The following is an 18,910-nucleotide window of genomic DNA, read 5'->3' as shown; positions in this document are numbered from 1 at the left end:
AATCTCCACGTCTGGCAGAAAGTCTAGCAAGTATTTTAAACTGATTGTGTTTAGGGTTGGCTATTGAGAACTGGTTCCAAATTTCCAAGACTGGAGGATTTGATAAGACAAGCAATTACAGTTCAGCTTATCGATTCATGTGTGTGCATTTTGTTGTGATTTTCAACCATTTAAGCATAAGAAGATGCAAACGCCATTCTAAAAACACTGCGCTCAAGTTAAAAGAAGTTCACTCCCATCTTCTTGCATGTTTTACCTATTCCACTGCCCGCGTCGCATCTTTGGCAACACAAAAGCGCATTCTGTGTGAATGGCGCTTAGCTCTATATTTATGGTCCTTCACAGAGCGCGTCACACGTGACCGGTTAATCACGTGCGCCGACATGCATTTGAATCGTTCTTTTCTCTTTACTGTTAACACCGGCATATTGTCAAAGTGTCTAATTCTAACATTTGGTAATATTTCTATTCAAAATCGCTATTCCTCAATTTCTAAAAAATTTAATTGAGGCAAAACAATAAATTCGAATTAATCGATTAAATCGGGAAAATCGCCCAGCCCTAGAGAGACAAACTTTGCTGACACACAAAGATCTAAACCTTACAAAATCTCCACGTCTGGCAGAAAGTCTAGCAAGTATTTTAAACTGATTGTGTTTAGGGTTGGCTATTGAGAACTGGTTCCAAATTTCCAAGACTGGAGGATTTGATAAGACAAGCAATTACAGTTCAGCTTATCGATTCATGTGTGTGCATTTTGTTGTGATTTTCAACCATTTAAGCATAAGAAGATGCAAAAGGAAACTCAATCTGGCACTTGTCCGCATTTTCTCCAAAGCATGCGCACAAAAAGCAGCTTCATATAGTGTGTGAATTCTGAACTTTCTTTCACATCGTCTTGTACTTAGACAAATACACAGAATTACGTTAAAATATCCGTGTAAACACAGTAGGTTTTGTCTTAAGTGAACGCAAGCAGCATTTAAACTGAAAATTCATGTGTAGAATTTGATCGGTACATTAGGTCTTAAAGTGACAGCAGCGTAATATTCCTGCAGTTGTTTGCGCCATTAATGTTTATCAAAGAACAAAAGAAAAAGAAAACTCACTGATCTTGACTTTTATAACTTCAATAGGGATACATCTATATTTCATTTCTAAGTAAACTATACAGTGTTATTTTAAATTTGATTTCTACTTCTGTACCTGAACTTTGTTCAGTTGTATTTATTTGTGCTGTTGCTAATTCGTTTATTTGCTTTTATTTTGTTACTGACCGTTTACTTGTTTTTAATGATGTTTGAAATCTATATTAGTTAGTCTAGTTGTTTTTTGCTGTGGCATTATTGGTAAAACAATAAGCAAAAGTTCATTATGCAAGTATTCTTTAGGCTGTTGATTTTTTTATGGTATTCAGCGGTAACCGAATGTTTTGCAAAAAAAAATAAACTGGCTAAATATGTTTGATATGTAAATGTTTAACTTAATTTTCTATACCTTATTGGAATCTAAACTGGTAATTGTGAAGAATAATATTCTCCAAGCAGAATCAGAATCGCTAAAATACAAGCCCAACCATAATTGTGTCACGTTATTGCTTAATATTGCTTACTCAAGTTTGTTAGCCACTACCCTTACCAAACAACTTTCCAAAAACCCAACTGAAACCAGGTTGAAGGTCAGATCAGACTCCTCCTCTACAAACCCATTGAGTCAACCACAAGTTAAGCCAAGTGCCAGTCGCTCTCCCACATTCTCCACCAAATCACAATCGATCAATTACATCATTAGCCAGGCATTTTCAGGCTGATCTGGCATCCTGAAGCAAGCCTGTTGAACTCTGGATAACCTGCTGACTTAGCATATGCGGACCAAAAACAGCCAGGGAGGGGTTGCTTGGGCTGCGGCATGGGATTGGTTGAGAGAGAAATCAGGGTGGAGATGAACTAAGGTACTGTGCCAACTAGGTCTGGGTGGTTTGATAAGTCGATCAGTAGAGATATTGCTGTATGGTTTATTATGCGTTTATATGGCTATAAGTGCAGAGAACTACTTTATATTATTTACACATGAACAAGATTGAGGTAAAATTAGGTAAAAGCATGAAGTAATACAAATCAAGATGAGGAAAAACGTATTAACTTTAGAATGTTTCATTGAATTTTATGACTTAAATTATTGTGATTTATCTCCAAACTCTAGTGCCAATGGTAGTGGATGGTGACCGGGCGTCCTGAACTCAAATACGTAAATAATGTGTGCACAAATTGGTAGAAGAGGCTATTGTTGGAAGAGAACTACAGTAGAAGTTTCTGGAATCTGGCCGACGTCCACAATAAATAGCGATAATTAGAGTATTTTTGGCTCTTTTAAGTGTCAGCGCTTTGTACTTTGTCCAGCTCAGAAATGCAGGCCAGTTCAGACTGGCGCAACTTTCATTGACCTGTTCGAGGGGTCAGCGAGGCTCCTATTCCGGCACAGGGAAAACTTTTTCTCTCTCCTGACCATCTTTTTCTCATCTTGTCATTTTCATAGACTTCCCAGATAGGTTAGGCTGACATTAAAATGAAAAATAACAGCATTATGCCTTCCTCTGCCTCTTTTCTCTCCTGCTTACTCTGCGATGAGAGTATTAGACTGAGCCAGACACAAAAGGGCTTTACGGCCATGCAATAAAACAGAAAAGAAAAACAGAGACCTTCTGAAAGACTGCTTTTACTTAACCCAGAAAAGGGGCCCTAAATAGGGAGCATGTATATGTGTGTGAGAGCCTGGCGTGTCTGCGTTTGTACATGTGTGCATGTTCTTGGGCGTGTGCATGCAAAAATATAGTTTGAGGTTTAGATGGGGCAGTTCTACTCAAACAATAAACTAGTGCAGACAGCTGTGAATTAAAAGGGCAGTTCCCCCCAAAAAATTAAAATTAAGCCTTCCAAGTATTTTAAAGCTGCATTATAGCTTAGACACGTGCACAATACAAACAAGAACACCATATATGGCTTTAGAAGACTTGAAATATAGCTCGCATGTTATATGGAAGAGAAAATAAGTGGTCAATCAATACTCATTTTTAATGACTGGCAATGATTTGATAATATTTTAGTTTATCAAGGATGTATTAAATTCTTTAAAAGTGACAGTAAAGTCATTTTAAAGTTTTCTCTTTCAAAAAAATAAATGCTTTTTGAAACTTTCTATTCATCTAAGAAAACATATTTTTCACAAAGATATGAAGGTATACTGTATATAAGCACAACTGCTTTCAACATTGACAATAATTAGAAATGTTTCTTGAGCAGCAAATCAGCATATTGGAATTATTTCTGAAGGATCATGTGACACTGAAGACTGGAGTAATGATGCTGAAAAGTCAGCTTTTCATCACAAGAATAAATTACATTTTAAAATATAAAAAAAAAAATTATATATATATATTTATATATATATATATATGTATATAGATAGATAGATGTAGATAGATATATAGATATAGATATAAAATTTCCATATTAATGCTTAAATCAGTTTGCAAATCAGGTACGGCAGGCAAAATATCATCTGTCTTATCAGTCTGGCCAACATATAGATCTATCACTATGTAAATGATAACAAAATTTTCTTTCTTCTTTTTTTAATATACACTCACACTTTATTTGCTCTGCTGTCCGCTCAAAGCTACCCACAGTGCGCTGTTTACAAGTGTCCAAATCAAACAAGTATCTAAACTAGTGCTGGGCGGTATGACCAAATATTTATATCACGGTATTTTTCAAAATTATACCGGTTTCACGGTACATGGCGATATTTTTTTTTCAAGCATGACCAGGCATTAACCATATTTTCTACTGATTGAGAGAGGAAATACTGCAGTATATTGACTTAGAATGCCCTATTTTACCGTCATGATGAGTGAATATTGTCAAAAAATACCACACTAAATAGTGACTAAACACGACCTCTTTTAACACATGTTAACCAGGAGTCACTCTCACTTATAATCACAGCATCGTCTGATAAAATCAACATGCATCTACACTAAAGAGCGGCTATGTGGTGTTTATCCAAAAAAGTCGCTAGGTTTGTCAGTATGAATATTCTATGGAAAAAAGCCGCTAAAAGGGTCTGAAAGTAGCTAAATCTAGTGCTAAAGTCTCGCTCGTGTGTGTGTGAGACGCGGGAGCTGATGGCAGGGGGCGGTCAATTGGATATTGTGGATGAGTTCTTCTGTGTCATCACGTTCTATTAGTTCTACAGCTTCAGTTTCTGAACTTTCACGCTTAGTAACACATACAGCTGTTCCCTCACCACAGTGCAACAGTGAAAAGGGACCCCTTTCAAACAGTGTCGCGTTCCCAACGTTGTTTTAATGACATGCACCGGTATTGCGGTATTTTAAAAATTCATATCATGACAAAAATAAACACCGGTATTCGATATGAACCGGTATACCGCCCAGCACTAATCTAAACACATGTAAATAGCACTCACCTACTACATCCAGCGTGTAGGTGTGATTGATGGATCCGTAAGCGTTCTCCAGCAGGCAGGTGTAGTTTCCTTTATCAGAGGGGACGACGCTCTCCATGATTAGAGTCCAGTGCTGGAGTCGGAGCTGAGCCGGACAAATTTTAAAAAAAAACTTAGTACAACAGAACACATTCAGAATAGTTTAGTCACTTGTTTATGCAATGTTCCCAGTTAACATAACCAAACACAGGTGGTTGTTTTTGTTATTCTCGAAATCATCTCAAATAAAACTCCAGGTTTAGTCAAGCATCTATTATCCTCAATTTCACACCTGTGTGTGACGTCTTACAAAATGAAGGGCAAATCTGACAGCAGCACTGACTGAACTAACAAGAGTGAGAGAAATTGGCCTAGAAGACGAGGGTTTTTCGAGCAAGAGCACCATGGGAAAAGTAATATCGCCGTGCCGACAGACGAGCGAGCTCCCGCTCCCACCCCAGGAATGTAGCTCTCGTGACTGCAGGCCACAAAATCCAGCGACTCTTCCATGGAGACTTTCACTCCACAACCCTCGGCCTTCTGAGACCCTTCAAATGACCACAAAATAAGGGTTCATCCACCTGAGGCACATGTTATCCATAAACCATAAGCTCGCTTATTTTATGAAACATTTTGGGCTTATTCTAACTAAATGAGATATTTTTCATGAAGATTTGTTTTGTATATTCTAAAATGCAACAATAATCATGGTTACAATAGTTAGGCTTCACTAAGACCAAAACCGGAAAAATACACTTTCGATAAAATGTAAAACATGAAATGTGTGTCGATTGAAATAAAATAAAATACAACTTTTTTTTCAACTAGTTTTCAAGGCAACAATTATAATTTTCGATTTGTTTATCTTCAAACTAAAACTGAAATAAAATAACTAAAAACTATATAGATACATTTAAAAGCTAAAACTAATATAATGATAAAAACACAACACAATTACTAAAACTTTAACTAAAATGAACATGAAAGCAGAAACTATAAAACTAAAATCTATTGCAAAATATTAACAAAAACTATAAAAGTACCTCAATAAAACTAAAATAACAGGTCATAATCTGATGCTTATCTTTGATGACATATTAATTTTTTATGTTTAAAAAGCATAAATGTGACCCTGGAGCACAAAAGCAGTCTTAAGTCGCTGGGGTATATTTGTAGCAAAAGCCAAAAATACATTGTATGGGTCAAAATTATTGATTTTTCTTTTATGTCAAAAATCATTAGGATATTAAGTAAAGATCATGTTCCATGAAGATATTTTGTAAATTTCCTACTGTAAATATATTAAAACTTAATTTTTTATTAGCAATATGCATTGCTAAGAACTTCATTTGGACAACTTTAAAGGAGATTTTCTCAATATTTAGATTTTTTTTTGCACCCTCAGATTTCAGATTTTCAAATAGTTGTATCTCGGCCAAATATTGTCCGATCCTAACAAACCGTACATGAATGGAAATCTTATTTATTCAGAAATTTAAAAAAAATTGACCCTTATGGCTGGTTTTGTGGTACAGGGTCACATATTTTAAAAGTTATTATTGTTATTATAACTTTTAAAATACAATAAAATTAAATCACATTTTATCTTTAATAAACCAAATGTTTTCATTAGTTGTTAGTTGTCATGAGTTTTATTCAAATGTTTCATCTGATCAATTAAGGTTCTTCAGAAAACATCATCAATAATAATAATTCATAATTAAATAATTCATAATAAATGGTCATTTGAGTCTGGATTATCAAATGAACCAGTTCATGGTCCTGTAGTCAGACACTGACTCATTTCTGAGTCTTCAGATCAATCGAGCGTGAGCAGCTCAATCATTAGTGACCTTCTGTGTGGATCAGCTGTGTTTTCAGAGAAGGAAGTGCAAACAGACACTGATCGGGGTACAACGACCAATCGCCCCGCACATCTATTACACTTTAACCAAGAGTCAGTGTTTCACCAGCTGTTTCATGCCTACAATTCTGACTCTGCATGTATAAATAAAATACTTCAATGTAACTATTTTGCTTTCTAAAAAGCTTTTTGTTTTGGCTGTTAAGCATTAATAAATTTACCATGAGTTCCAGATCTCATACAGCACTAGTGAATCTCTCTTACCTTGTAACCGCCCATGCGATCCTCCTGTTTGAAGGGTTTTCCATTTTTTTGCCAGCGCATTTCAGGCTTGGGATTTCCTGCCGCTGCGCACCGAAACTTCACAGTGTTGGCAGCAGGTACGGCGTGCAGCTTCTTCTCCATCTTCTCCGGCGAAGTCCAATACGGCGCCACTGCAGGAAAGAAGAAGCAATTACAAACATTTGCATCATCCAAATATCAACAAGAACCACATATTTGCAGTGCACTATATATATTTCTTTGATGTGCCGAAGCCTTTAAGATTACATGCAGCTTTGATATGCATCGCATAAAACCTCCATGCAAACTGGAGATTTTTTTTTTTATCTACGCCTCCACTCTTATCTGCTTTCAGCCGTTCATAGATCAGCCCCTGACATCTACAGTGTGTTTTCTATATCTATGTTTATGGAAAAACTTAGGATCAAAGCCAGGAACAGTAGCTTTTGGATTGTACAGTAGATGAATCAGCTTGGATTGTACAGTACACTGAAGATGAATCACTAAGTATGATTTTTAGTTCAGAAGATTGGCATTAGTCATATAACAAATCAATTCAAAATCAAAATTGCAATATGACCTTGTGCGACTGCTAAATCAATCAGCGATTTAAAAAAATTGAAATTTATTTAAATAAATATTACAACTATTGTACTATGAAAAGTTAATTTTGGCCTTATGTGTCTGTGCAGTGAATGCAGTGTTGTTATTGTAAAACAATTAAAACTTTTTGTATTCATTGAAATAGCATTCCATTAAAAATGTAATTAAATAAGTGGACAAAAAAACGTCGAAATTACAAAAAGGCTTGCAACAAAAATCAAATAAAAAATATGGCAAGTAAGTGAAATAAATTAGTTGAAGTACTAAAATTACTCAAATTAAAACATTAAAGCTATATAGAAATATAAAAAAAACTATTCAAAATGTATAACTTCAACTAAAATTAAAATGAAAACTGAATACAGCACATAAAAAATGCCAAAGGACACTGATTCAATGACACAAAGAAATTCAATGAAATGGCAAATCAATCCGAGGTCCATTTTGATTCAACCCCAACATCCCAAAAGAAATGCATCATTGCCAAGAGAGAGAAAGCAGGAGCCCGTCTGAAACCCAGCAAGGGGAAAGAGGAAGGCATGACCACGGATGCAAATCGAAACAGTTATTCACACTCGCAGCACTGCATGACTGCACCGCCCATCTGCTTAATGGAACCCTGCAACTCACAGTGAGCGGCTTAAATAAAAACATATTCCCATTTGCTCTGAAAACACACAAGAGAAAAGAAGGATAAAACAAGTCGGTCCAAAAGCACAGCGGCTTGCCAAGAAGGAACTGGACCATCACATCCAATTTCTTTTGTTCGACAGACATGCTAACCGGAAGGTTGCAAACGACTTGATATCAGACGTGTAAACAGACATCTTCCCTTCAGCGTGAAGGCATGATAATTGGTTTTCAACTCAACCCTTTTCTTCGACGTCTATCTGTCCGTCTGTTTTCTTTCCTCACCACCCAACTTTTTCATCTCACCTCGTGGGAATTCTTTCGTGACGGTCGTTCTCTTTGACCTCAGCGCCCTGACGGACAGCAGACTACATGTCTGTAAGCCCGACTCCTTTTAACTTTGTTAACGGTTCAGGTTTTCGTTGAGAAAATGAAGATGGGAATGACCCTCAGACGTTGGGGCAGTAGGGTCAGATGTGCTGGGAAACCCCAAAACAGGTGACCTCCAGTGAAAGATGGACTGACCATTGAACCTTTATTGACATTTTTCTTCAAAAACTCTGGGACTATCAACAAATACCACCGGTATCTGCAAAAATCCATCAGTAAACAGAAACACTGAGACATCCCAGCAGCCAGTTCCATCAAATTACACAGAGAAAGAAAAAACATGCAAACCAGACCTTTAGACTTTAAACAATCCCAGTGTTGTCTACTCCAGCACATCTCATACGAAGGCAAAACATCTCACAAATAAAGGAAACTTTCTCGTGAGAGGGGGAAAAAATTTGTGTTTTTGAGAGTGTGGTTGTTGAGGCCCCTTTGCACAGAAATATCAAAGAGTTCTGAGTGGTTCAGCTGGGCAGAAATCCAACCCACTGAGCCCGAAACCGCCCCAAGCACAATGCTAAACACCCCTCCATCCCAACCCCAATCCCCCCACACCCGCCTCAGCTCCACTCGTACGCGGCCAAAGGCCAGACCTCCAAAGCATACACAGAAAAGTGTTGGTGCAGATCCAAACCAGAGCCCATTAGCTGGAAGACCTCGCTCCACCCCTCTAACCAGACCTTTAGACTTTAAACAATCCCAGTGTTGTCTACTCTCATACGAAGGCAAAACATCTCACAAATAAAGGAAACTTTCTCGTGAGAGGGGGAAAAAATTTGTGTTTTTGAGAGTGCGGTTGTTGAGGCCCCTTTGCACAGAAATATCAAAGAGTTCTGAGTGGTTCAGCTGGGCAGAAATCCAACCCACTGAGCCCGAAACCGCCCCAAGCACAATGCTAAACACCCCTCCATCCCAACCCCAATCCCCCCACACCCGCCTCAGCTCCACTCGTACGCGGCCAAAGGCCAGACCTCCAAAGCATACACAGAAAAGTGTTGGTGCAGATCCAAACCAGAGCCCATTAGCTGGAAGACCTCGCTCCACCCCTCTTTCCAACAACTCTCTTTAATATTTAGTTTTGCACAACTCAAAACAGATTCTGGTGGGTATGGCACTCGTTTCAACAGAGGAAATGCAGTCAATATCCTTTCCTCACCTGTCACGGCTTCTCTTTCACATAAAATTCTAGAAAATGTGAAGCGATCAGGGATAACCATGACAAAAAAAACCCATAAATTTCTGAAAGAATGAGTCCTGAAACTGGAAATAAGTTGGCATTTTTGATCTTACAAATCCATCGTCCCAAAGTCAATGGGTTTTTGGCCTGAAATAAGGTCTGTGGTTAAAGGGATAGTTCACCCAAAAATTGTAATTCTGTTATTAATTACTCACCCTTCGTTCATCTTCGGAACACAAATGAAGATATTTTTGATGGAATCTGAGAGCTGTCTGACCCTCCCATTGACAGCAACGCAACTGAAATGTTCCCAAGTCCAGAAACGTAGCAAGGAGATCTGTAAAATAATCCACGTGACACGTCTCCTTGCTACGTTTCTGGATTTGGGAACATTTCAGTTGTGTTGCTGTCTATGCAGGGTCAGACAGCTCTCAGATTCCATCAAAAATATCTTAATTTGTGTTCCGAAGATGAACGAAGGGTGAGTAATTAATAACAGAATTACAATTCTGTTAGAGCACAAAGACACAAAGAAGAAGGAAAGAGAAGGCCTGGAATTCTGGGAATGTGTCTGTGCTGTAATTCGCTCAAGATGTTGTCCTGTTTTATTTTACAACATAAAATACATCGGTAATACCCCACTCGTGATTTTTTAAAGCTTTTATGCATCTTGAAAAAGGTGACTACAGAATGTGACTACAGAAGTTGTTGGATACATTAGACATCATGTTGAACTCATGAACTCACTAGCCGCTTTTACAGCTTTGTTGTGTTTATAATCACGCTCTTGCAAACTAATTCTAACTTTGCAACTAGTAGATTTTAAAGGATTTAAAGAGTTGTTGGAAGTGTAGCGGTGGTGACGATAAAGTCGTGCGACTGGTGTAGTTTGTTTATATAGTAGCTTTAGCTTTTTACCTCTGGCCATTGTATTTAGGCTTCAAAATTCATATGAGTTGTGTTCATTTGTGAAGATTATCATGATGGAAAAAACATGGAAGAATCATAAACTTTTTTTGGTCACAGAAGCCAATGGAAAAATCCTTGGCTTTTTGTCGAGGCAACCAGCTAACTTTAGGGGTTTGCCTACAACAATACATCACCCTTGCAGTACTCTATTTATTAACAAGATTTTTAATGCCCTTTAAATTTCTCCTTTTTCTATATTTTGTTAATATTTCACCTCAGGTCTTTCCCTTTTACCATTCTCAGAGCGAAGCCCAATTCAAAACACTCTTAGCAGGTAATTTACAGACAGGCCTCTCATGGACCGAGAAATGGAGAGCACAAAGACACAAAGAAGAAGGAAAGAGAAGGCCTGGAATTCTGGGAATGTGTCTGTGCTGGAATTGCTTGGTGACATAGTTAACATCAGACTCCACTGCAGGCTTGTCCTGTCAGTAACAAAAATAGCAAAAAACAATACCTATGCGAATATAAAAACAGCATGCCAACCGTGTTGCATCTAAATTCAACATTGGAAATACAAGTGCATTTCACATGGTACTCTGTGACAACTGGTGTTCGGCCCCCGGTCCCGATACTCACGCATTTGCTCGCCGTCCACCCCGACATCGTCCGATCGCTCCGTGTCGTCCTCATCGTCACCGGATGAGATGGCATCTGCAGAGAGTACCGGGAATACTGTAACCGTGCTTTGTTTCTCCTGCCGTCACAACACCCACACGCCTATCACTAATCAACTATTTGCTCTTTTTGACATTAATATAGTAATAACAGTGCTGAACACAGCTCATCCAATCAGAAGTTTAAGTACAATTTTAGAGTGCATTTTGAAAAATAGTATTACTTTTACTATTTGGAGTCTTTATTTTTTAACTCAAGTCTTAAACATGTGAACCTGTTTTAGCACTGATGCCATAATTTGTCATTCATTTGTTATGAATAATCATTGTGTCCATGCAAATTCAAAGAAAAATACGAACTTTTCGTTCATAATTACTGTTTTTAATTAAATTTAACTGACTGACTGAATAAGATATTTATTGATAAATATATTTATATAATTAATTTAGAAATTAATAAACTAATATGTTTGTGTGTGCATATATGCATATATTTTTCGAAATATACATTTATTTATTTATTTTTAAAAATATACACACATATCTCAAATTAATATATAGAAATGTTAATATTTTTAAAAATAAATAACTGTAATATGTCATTTAATGTTACTGTGAGATAAGATTGTGTCCAGTAGCCTAGAGCGACTATGAATGCTGGCTAGAAAACTGTCAAAAAGATGAAAAATTTAGAAAATATTTTAATGTGACATGTTAAATCAGACAAAATGTCTGTATAACACAATGACAAAAAGTGTAAGACATAAGCTAACATCAGGCATATCAACTAAACTAATCTTAATACTCAATTTACAGAGCCAACGAATGTTATAAAAACAATACAAACAAACGTCAAACTCAAGACGTAAATCCGAATGCTTCATGCAAAGTCATTTTAAAGACTACATCTTCCACTGCATTGCAAACTGTAAAAATGCAATGAAAACAGACAAACAGAACCATTCAGTTCAGGCAGATACGGCGTGCGAAGACTCATCTACGAATATCAAAAAGTCTCATTCAGTAGATGGCGCCACCTGTGGTAGACAAGCGTCTCACCTGTAACGTTTACGATGAAACAAAGCGTGTCGCTGGCCCGGGAGCCCGCGGCACTGCACGCATACAGGCCCGAGTCCTTAGGGGTGGCTTCGCGGATCTGTAGCCACTCCTGATCTATGAGCGTGCGGTTGTCAGGGCCCAGCGAGGAGCCGTCTTTGGTCCAGACGATGGCGGCCGCCTCGGGCAGCGGGCAGTTGAGCTTGAGCAGTTCACCCGGGTGCACCGAGCACAGGGTGGGCTTAGAGTTTTGGTTTTTGGTTGGAGGCTCTGCAGAGCGAAGGGGAAAAGAGAGGAGGGCAGGAGGAATGGGGTGACAGGGTGCACAGAGAAAGAGAAAGAGTGTAAGACGAAAAACACTGCACCAAAATGACATCCCTAGAGTGACTAGTGAGGAGAAGAGGCTTCAATTAAATGAATAGTTCACCCAAAAGACAAAAAATCCCAAAATACAGACACCTCAGAGCATCCCATTAGCTGTGAATTGTGTGCACAGAGCATTTCTGGAAGCATGCAGCTGTACCAGTGGGGAAAAAAGTGTGGCGTTAGCAGTGCGCTGACATGAAAGAGGTGCCAGTCGAGAAATAGAGCCCAATATTTGTTCATTTCATAAACAGAGCCTTCGGTTTTCCTTTCCCTGTCATTTCAACCTCGACCTCGAGCATTATAATTAAGCCTGTTATTGCCAGTTTATTCCATTATCTTTAATTATGCTCTACAATGACTATATTGGCTAGCCAAATGCTCATAAGGAATGCCAAGAAGGTACCAAAGTGAGGCACCTAAAACAGAAAAATCAAAGGCTTGATTACAGATTGAAATAAGGTGGAGCAAAAAATCCAGTGTAAAATGCTGGAGTGCACAACAATAATGCTTTCCATATAGTGTCAGTACAAATATCTACAAATATTTAGTTAGTTTTGCATAATATTCTATAAAATCATGTTTTATATATTCAATTATACATATAACATATACTTATATGTAATTAGAAATATATTGAAAACATTGTTTACATATGGATATACTATTTAAATAAATAAATATATATATATATATATATATATATTCTATAAAATAATTGTTATATTATTAAAATATACATAATTAGTTTTTTTAGATACTGAATAATTTTTTTTCAATTCATTTTTTTTTTGTAAATTATAAACCCATATCAGCTGACTACTAGTTATGTGAAGCAAAACATACCAACTATATCCATTTCAATTCACCTGAGATTGCATTGAGAGCAAAGCCAAGATGAACAGAAATCAAATGCCCCAATCAGGTCAGAATGAGAAGTAGAGAGAGAGGAATTAAAGTTATTCTATCCGTTTAATTCACTTAATCTTATGGGTAGAATGATAAACAATGACTAACACTGCACTGCAACCACATCGGTGCCTTGATGCTGATACACAATGACTCAAATGAGGTCGAAACTGCCTTCAGAAAAAAATCCATCAACACTTGCTAATACAGATGGAAACTGTACAATCTGTATGATACAGTCTGAGCAACACCAGCACAGATTTTACATTTCTGGGCAATTAACATAGCTGGATGATTAAACCCAGACCACAGAAATTCAGCCCAAACCACAAACACGTGCAGCAAAACCCCGGACTAATTGTTCAGTAATTTGCCCAGTACACCATGATCCACTTCTGTGACAATGAAAAGTGAATGCAAAATGCAAATGCGTGAAGTTTAAGGACCACTAATAAACTTTCGACACCGTATTAGATCCCATGATTCTACAGTACTAACAATAACCTAGTGCATCTAGGCGGAAACTATGAATTAAGGCAGACTAAACAGCTTTCTAAGCATACAAAAAGACAAACTTTGAAAGCGAGAGGTATGGAAAAACATGGTCAGACTTGTCAGAAATAATCAGCGGCGCAGAGACACTCCCAACCTTTCTCGTAGTAACACACCTATCTTTCTGCACATTCTTGTCCTTTTGTGAATGTGTATGGCAGATTGAACTACACACCACAGGAAGGAAAAGTCATATGACTTGCGTTCAGTCCTCAAGGGGTTTGGAGTGTGCTTGAAGGTCTAAACTCTCTCCCCAGGCACGTTGCCCTACACACGTTTAGTTCCTGTATTGTTCCTTTTTTCGCTACTCCGGAAACAATTACCCTTTCCTTTATGCCTTTCGCGACGGTGCGGCCTTAGAACGAACTCTGATGTTGATTGATGGGACCGGTATTCATTGCCTTGCTCTTCCGGAGGCCTCTGTTTGTCCAACTGTTATTTAACTGTAATTGGTTGCGTATTTCCTTCTATTGTACGATTAAAGACAAACTGAAAAAAAACGAGGCCTGCTCCCACTCAAGTCCTGTTAAAAAGCCAACACATGTGGATCAGTTTTTTTTACATACACACTTAGGAAACTCTATAGCATGACCAGTGGACTATCGAGTCTCGCTAAACTTTTAGTATATAAATAGCGAACAGATAAAATGCAAGTAAGCAGTGCAAAAGATTAAGCTGTGCATGCTGAAAGCAGAAAGAGCCATGCAAAAAATGCAGAAGGAAGGAGACAGAAGAGCTCTCCAACTAAATAATCCAAATTATAATGGTTTTATACATGCATGAATTTGGAAGACAATTGTATTTAGAGTAACTCCCAGTGCATTCAAGCTCATTTTGATTACACTTTTCATTTTATTTTAAATGTTAACTAATTGTTTTTTGAATCTACCGTCATGTTTTACCAGCAGTGCTACGAAGAAAAGACAAACCAGCCAGTTTCAATCAATTTTAGCTGATCAAATGACTTTGTCGACATTTAAAAACAGCTTAATAATTCAAAGGTTAAGAAAGCTTTTCTCACGGCGCTATGATCAATTTGGTCCGTTCTGGCAGTGAGGAACTTGATGCAAGCTCAACCCTCTTTAAACATTTGACATGCTTTCATTCTCTTTACTCTTCAGGTCCAGTACATCTGTTCTTCACCATCAACACCGCCTCGTGGTCCTCTGATTTGCTCTTTGACCTTTCACCTCTCACCCTGCCAACCGGCCCCCCGCTGTCCACAAGACACCACAAATTCACAACCTGTTGACATCCTGCAAATTCCAGATTTTTCTTCCTGGGAAAGGTCAGAGCAGCATCCTACTCTGCAACAATAAACATAGTATTTTCCTCATGTGCTTAAACTGGAATAATATATGAAACACATGCAGGGAAAAAACCCTCAAACTCCATTTCTCGAGGTGTGACTGTATCTGTTCTCCTGTGTTTTGATGGGAAGGCTATTGAAAAGCGTGCTGTGAGTGGAGGTTATTATCAAACGTCCTGTCAGGAGTGACGGATACGGACTGTCTCGCACTTCTCGTCCGCTCCACCAAGTCTCATTTGCGCCTCCGCTAGAACAGATAATTAGGCTCTCGACTAAACTGTGACAGGATCAAGTCTGTCCAATTCTCACACTATCATCCTTCTGTCTCCGGCCGCTTGGCGACATGGAATCGAGACCGCTGTGCTCTTCACTGAGTGCTCGGGGTCAGTCGGATGAGATGCGTCTGCGACGAGACAATGATGAACTGGCTCTCTGATAACAGACATATATACTCTATTTCCCAACCAGGGAGTTGCAAACCCCCAAGTGTTCATAAAGGTACTAGTATATTTGTTAAGGCCAAATGTAGTTTAATAAAAATTATAAATATTAAATAAAATTAAACTAAATTATCAAAAATCTCATCTAATTAAAAAAACAACAATTTTTTTTCATTTTCTTAAGAAGAAAAAAGATTGAATAAAAATGCATAATCCTGAAACATTACTTAAAATCACTTCAGTTCAAAAATAGGCATTTTTGTTGATGCAAAAGTTTTCATTGATGCCAAATGTAATTAAATGTAATTAAATAAAAATGCAAAGTACTAATTTTATTACATTAAAATTTAAAACAATTCTTAAAATCACAGAACGTGATTCATTTAAAAAAAATGCATTTTTGCTATTTTTATAAACTACTTTTTGCTCATGCAAAAGTTAACATGGATGCCAAATGTAATTTTATAATAATGAATAATTCTTACATTTAAATTAAAACATCAAAAAATATCATCTATTTCTATTAAATCTTATTGCCAAAATGATTAATTGAATGAATGATCATTTAAAATCACACAGACTGCTTCAATTTAGAAAATGCATTTTTGCAGTCATTGTTAATGCCAAATATATTTTAATAACAATGCTAGATGAGAGTCTTACAATTAAATTAAAACATCAACAAAAAAATATCTAATTTGCTTCCATTAATCTTATGGGCAAAATATAATTTAAAATCACACAGACTGCTTCAATTTAGAAAATGCATTTTTGCATATCCTTTTTGCAGTCATTGTTAATGCCAAATATATTTTAATAACAATGCTAGATGAGAGTCTTACAATTAAATTAAAACATCAACAAAAAAATATCTAATTTGCTTCCATTAATCTTATGGGCAAAATATTTATTACATTCAATGAAAATGTAAAACATTATTTAAAATAGGGCTGCGATTATATATATTGCATGCGATTATCGTGCAGTCCTAACTTAAAATCACAGTACTTCAGTCTGACAAAAAACTAGCAAAAGTTGTAATAATGATATTCGTGTGAATTGTTATGCCGTTGCAAAGCTATTTTAGATGGTTGATATGGTGTTGCTAGGTGGGTGCTTCCAGATTCACCTTGAAGTCTTGATGGCATTGTGGACTCTAGATATTCCTCAGGTCTTTCTTACAATTCTAATGGCAAAAAGCATTAGCACACCTGCCCTCAATAAGCACACAACTCATCTATATAGACAAAAGGTGTGGGACGAGTCACATTTTAAAGTTTAGTAGTGATGCTTACTTTAGCCAGCGCTGATAATTAGATCACAGGGGTTCGGCAGACACAAGTTAACTCTACGCAAGCTGTGCATTTGCCCTGCTCTCCTGTCACGTTCCCCTCCTTCCTTATTTTCTCACCCTTCCCATTTTCTACTCCAGTTAAATCCCAACACTCTTCCGTAGCCGCTCCTTTTCTTTCCTAATCACAATCGCCTTTCAAATTGTAATTCTGCAAGCTTTATTGTCATGACAATTTGGCATGCCCAGCCAAAAGCACAGGCCTCTCAGGGGCGCCCACGGCAGCACAAGCATCTGGGCAAATCTCATTGGCCAACTTTCCCTCCAAAACCTCTGGAGTCACATATAAACACAGGAATTTGGTGGGGGATTTGAGCAAATTGCTAACTTTAAAATATAGCACGTAACCTGCTCTGTGCCATCTGTGCTGCCTACAGGCATGAATTATGCATAAAATCATGCGGCTTCTTGAGGAGAGGTGTGCTAGTTAGTTTCAAAGTGATTTAAGTGAATAAAATGTGGGGTAAAATAATCACACTATCTTAAAAGTTACCTTTTATGACTTAAAACCACCTAGCAAGCACCCGAAATACTCAGGCAACCTCTTAATAATGTGCTAAAAGTTGAAGAATTCAAACAATTACCCATCAAAATTAGTGATCGACCGATATTGATATTTTATAACCGATACCGATACCAATTATTTGCATGTTTATGTGCCCGATAACCGATATGCAGAACCGATATTTATTTACTGTTATAAAGTAAATAAATGACTGAGTGAAGTAAGTCCATACTTCACTTTGGTTTTTCCTCCTTTCAGTCATCTTAAAAAGTGTTGAAAATTTGCAGTCTTTCATGTTCAATTTAATCTTCACATTACGACAATAAAAAAAAACATTTTATTTAAAGCATCAGCAGCAACACTAATATTAACAATAAGCAAAATAAATGTCGAAGGTCTAATGTTTTCAAATGGAGAAAATAAATAAAGGAAAGGACTCATATCAACTTCATTTTAAACTACAGTTTTAGTAGGTTTATAAGATGTTTAATAGGCTAAAGAGTGAAGAATAATTCACTGGATAATGTTAATTCACTGAATAATATTCTCTGGAATATTGAAATATAACAAACAAAACATCGTATTTTATTGCATTTCTCAACTGGAATGTTATATCAGAATTACTAATAATGGTTTTGTCGTTCTAGATTATGAAATGCCTGCAGACAGCGCAGTTTATCTATGCATTTACACAGAACTATATTCAAACTGCGATCGCTCGTGGAGATAATAAATAATACATTTCCATAGAGTTGTATCTATTTAGATGTTTATTAGCGAAATAATGGTTATATAGTAAATGTTAATACAATTTAGGGTGTTTTAAACAAGTGAATCTTGTTAAAAGTTACATGCTTTGGCCGTGCTGGAGCATTTCCTGAGCATCAACCCAGTGAGTGAACAGCAATATGAAAGCGGCTTCACGAGACTAATGATGAGTATAGACAACAGACAGAGAATTAAATTTAGCGTTTTTATTTCCAACATGCGCTCATTCATGGCTGTATTATTTAATTAATGCAAAGTTACGTCTTTATTGGGAGAGGACTTGACGGATTATCTTAGCCTACGTGACTCCGCCTTCATGAGACGATGAGCATATAGACAACAGAGCGAATTAAATTCAGCACTTTTATTTCCAACATGCACCCATTCATGGCTGCATATTATTTAATTCACGCAAAGTTACGTCTTTATTGGGACAGGACTTGATGGATTATTTTACGTGACTCAGTGAGTTTGTCTCTATTTCTTCGAGCCAAGCTGCATAAACTGCATATCAGGCATTTATGTAATAAAAATCTAATTTGTGCATTAATAGCTGTTATGTTAAATAAAGTTTACTCACTACAGTAAATCAAGTTCTCAAAACACCCACAAGATGGCG

The 18,910-nt window shown here is 37.1% G+C and overlaps 1 protein-coding gene across 1 annotated transcript in view; it reads right to left on the bottom strand.

The window, feature by feature from the left end:
- Positions 1-18,910, bottom strand: part of fgfr2 (fibroblast growth factor receptor 2) — a 53,649-nt gene that overhangs the window by 28,581 nt on the left and 6,158 nt on the right. The window contains exons 3-6 of the mRNA XM_016288799.1: positions 12,098-12,364; positions 11,001-11,075; positions 6,635-6,804; positions 4,489-4,612 (exon numbers count right to left, since the gene is read on the bottom strand). Coding sequence (XP_016144285.1) covers positions 4,489-4,612; positions 6,635-6,804; positions 11,001-11,075; positions 12,098-12,364 — 636 coding nt within the window. The remainder of the gene's footprint in view (positions 1-4,488; positions 4,613-6,634; positions 6,805-11,000; positions 11,076-12,097; positions 12,365-18,910) is intronic.

Source organism: Sinocyclocheilus grahami, unplaced genomic scaffold (assembly GCF_001515645.1).
Source record: "Sinocyclocheilus grahami isolate Dianchi unplaced genomic scaffold, SAMN03320097.WGS_v1.1 scaffold234.1, whole genome shotgun sequence".
Taxonomy (NCBI): domain Eukaryota; kingdom Metazoa; phylum Chordata; class Actinopteri; order Cypriniformes; family Cyprinidae; genus Sinocyclocheilus; species Sinocyclocheilus grahami.
This window is presented reverse-complemented; position numbering and strand designations above follow the sequence as displayed.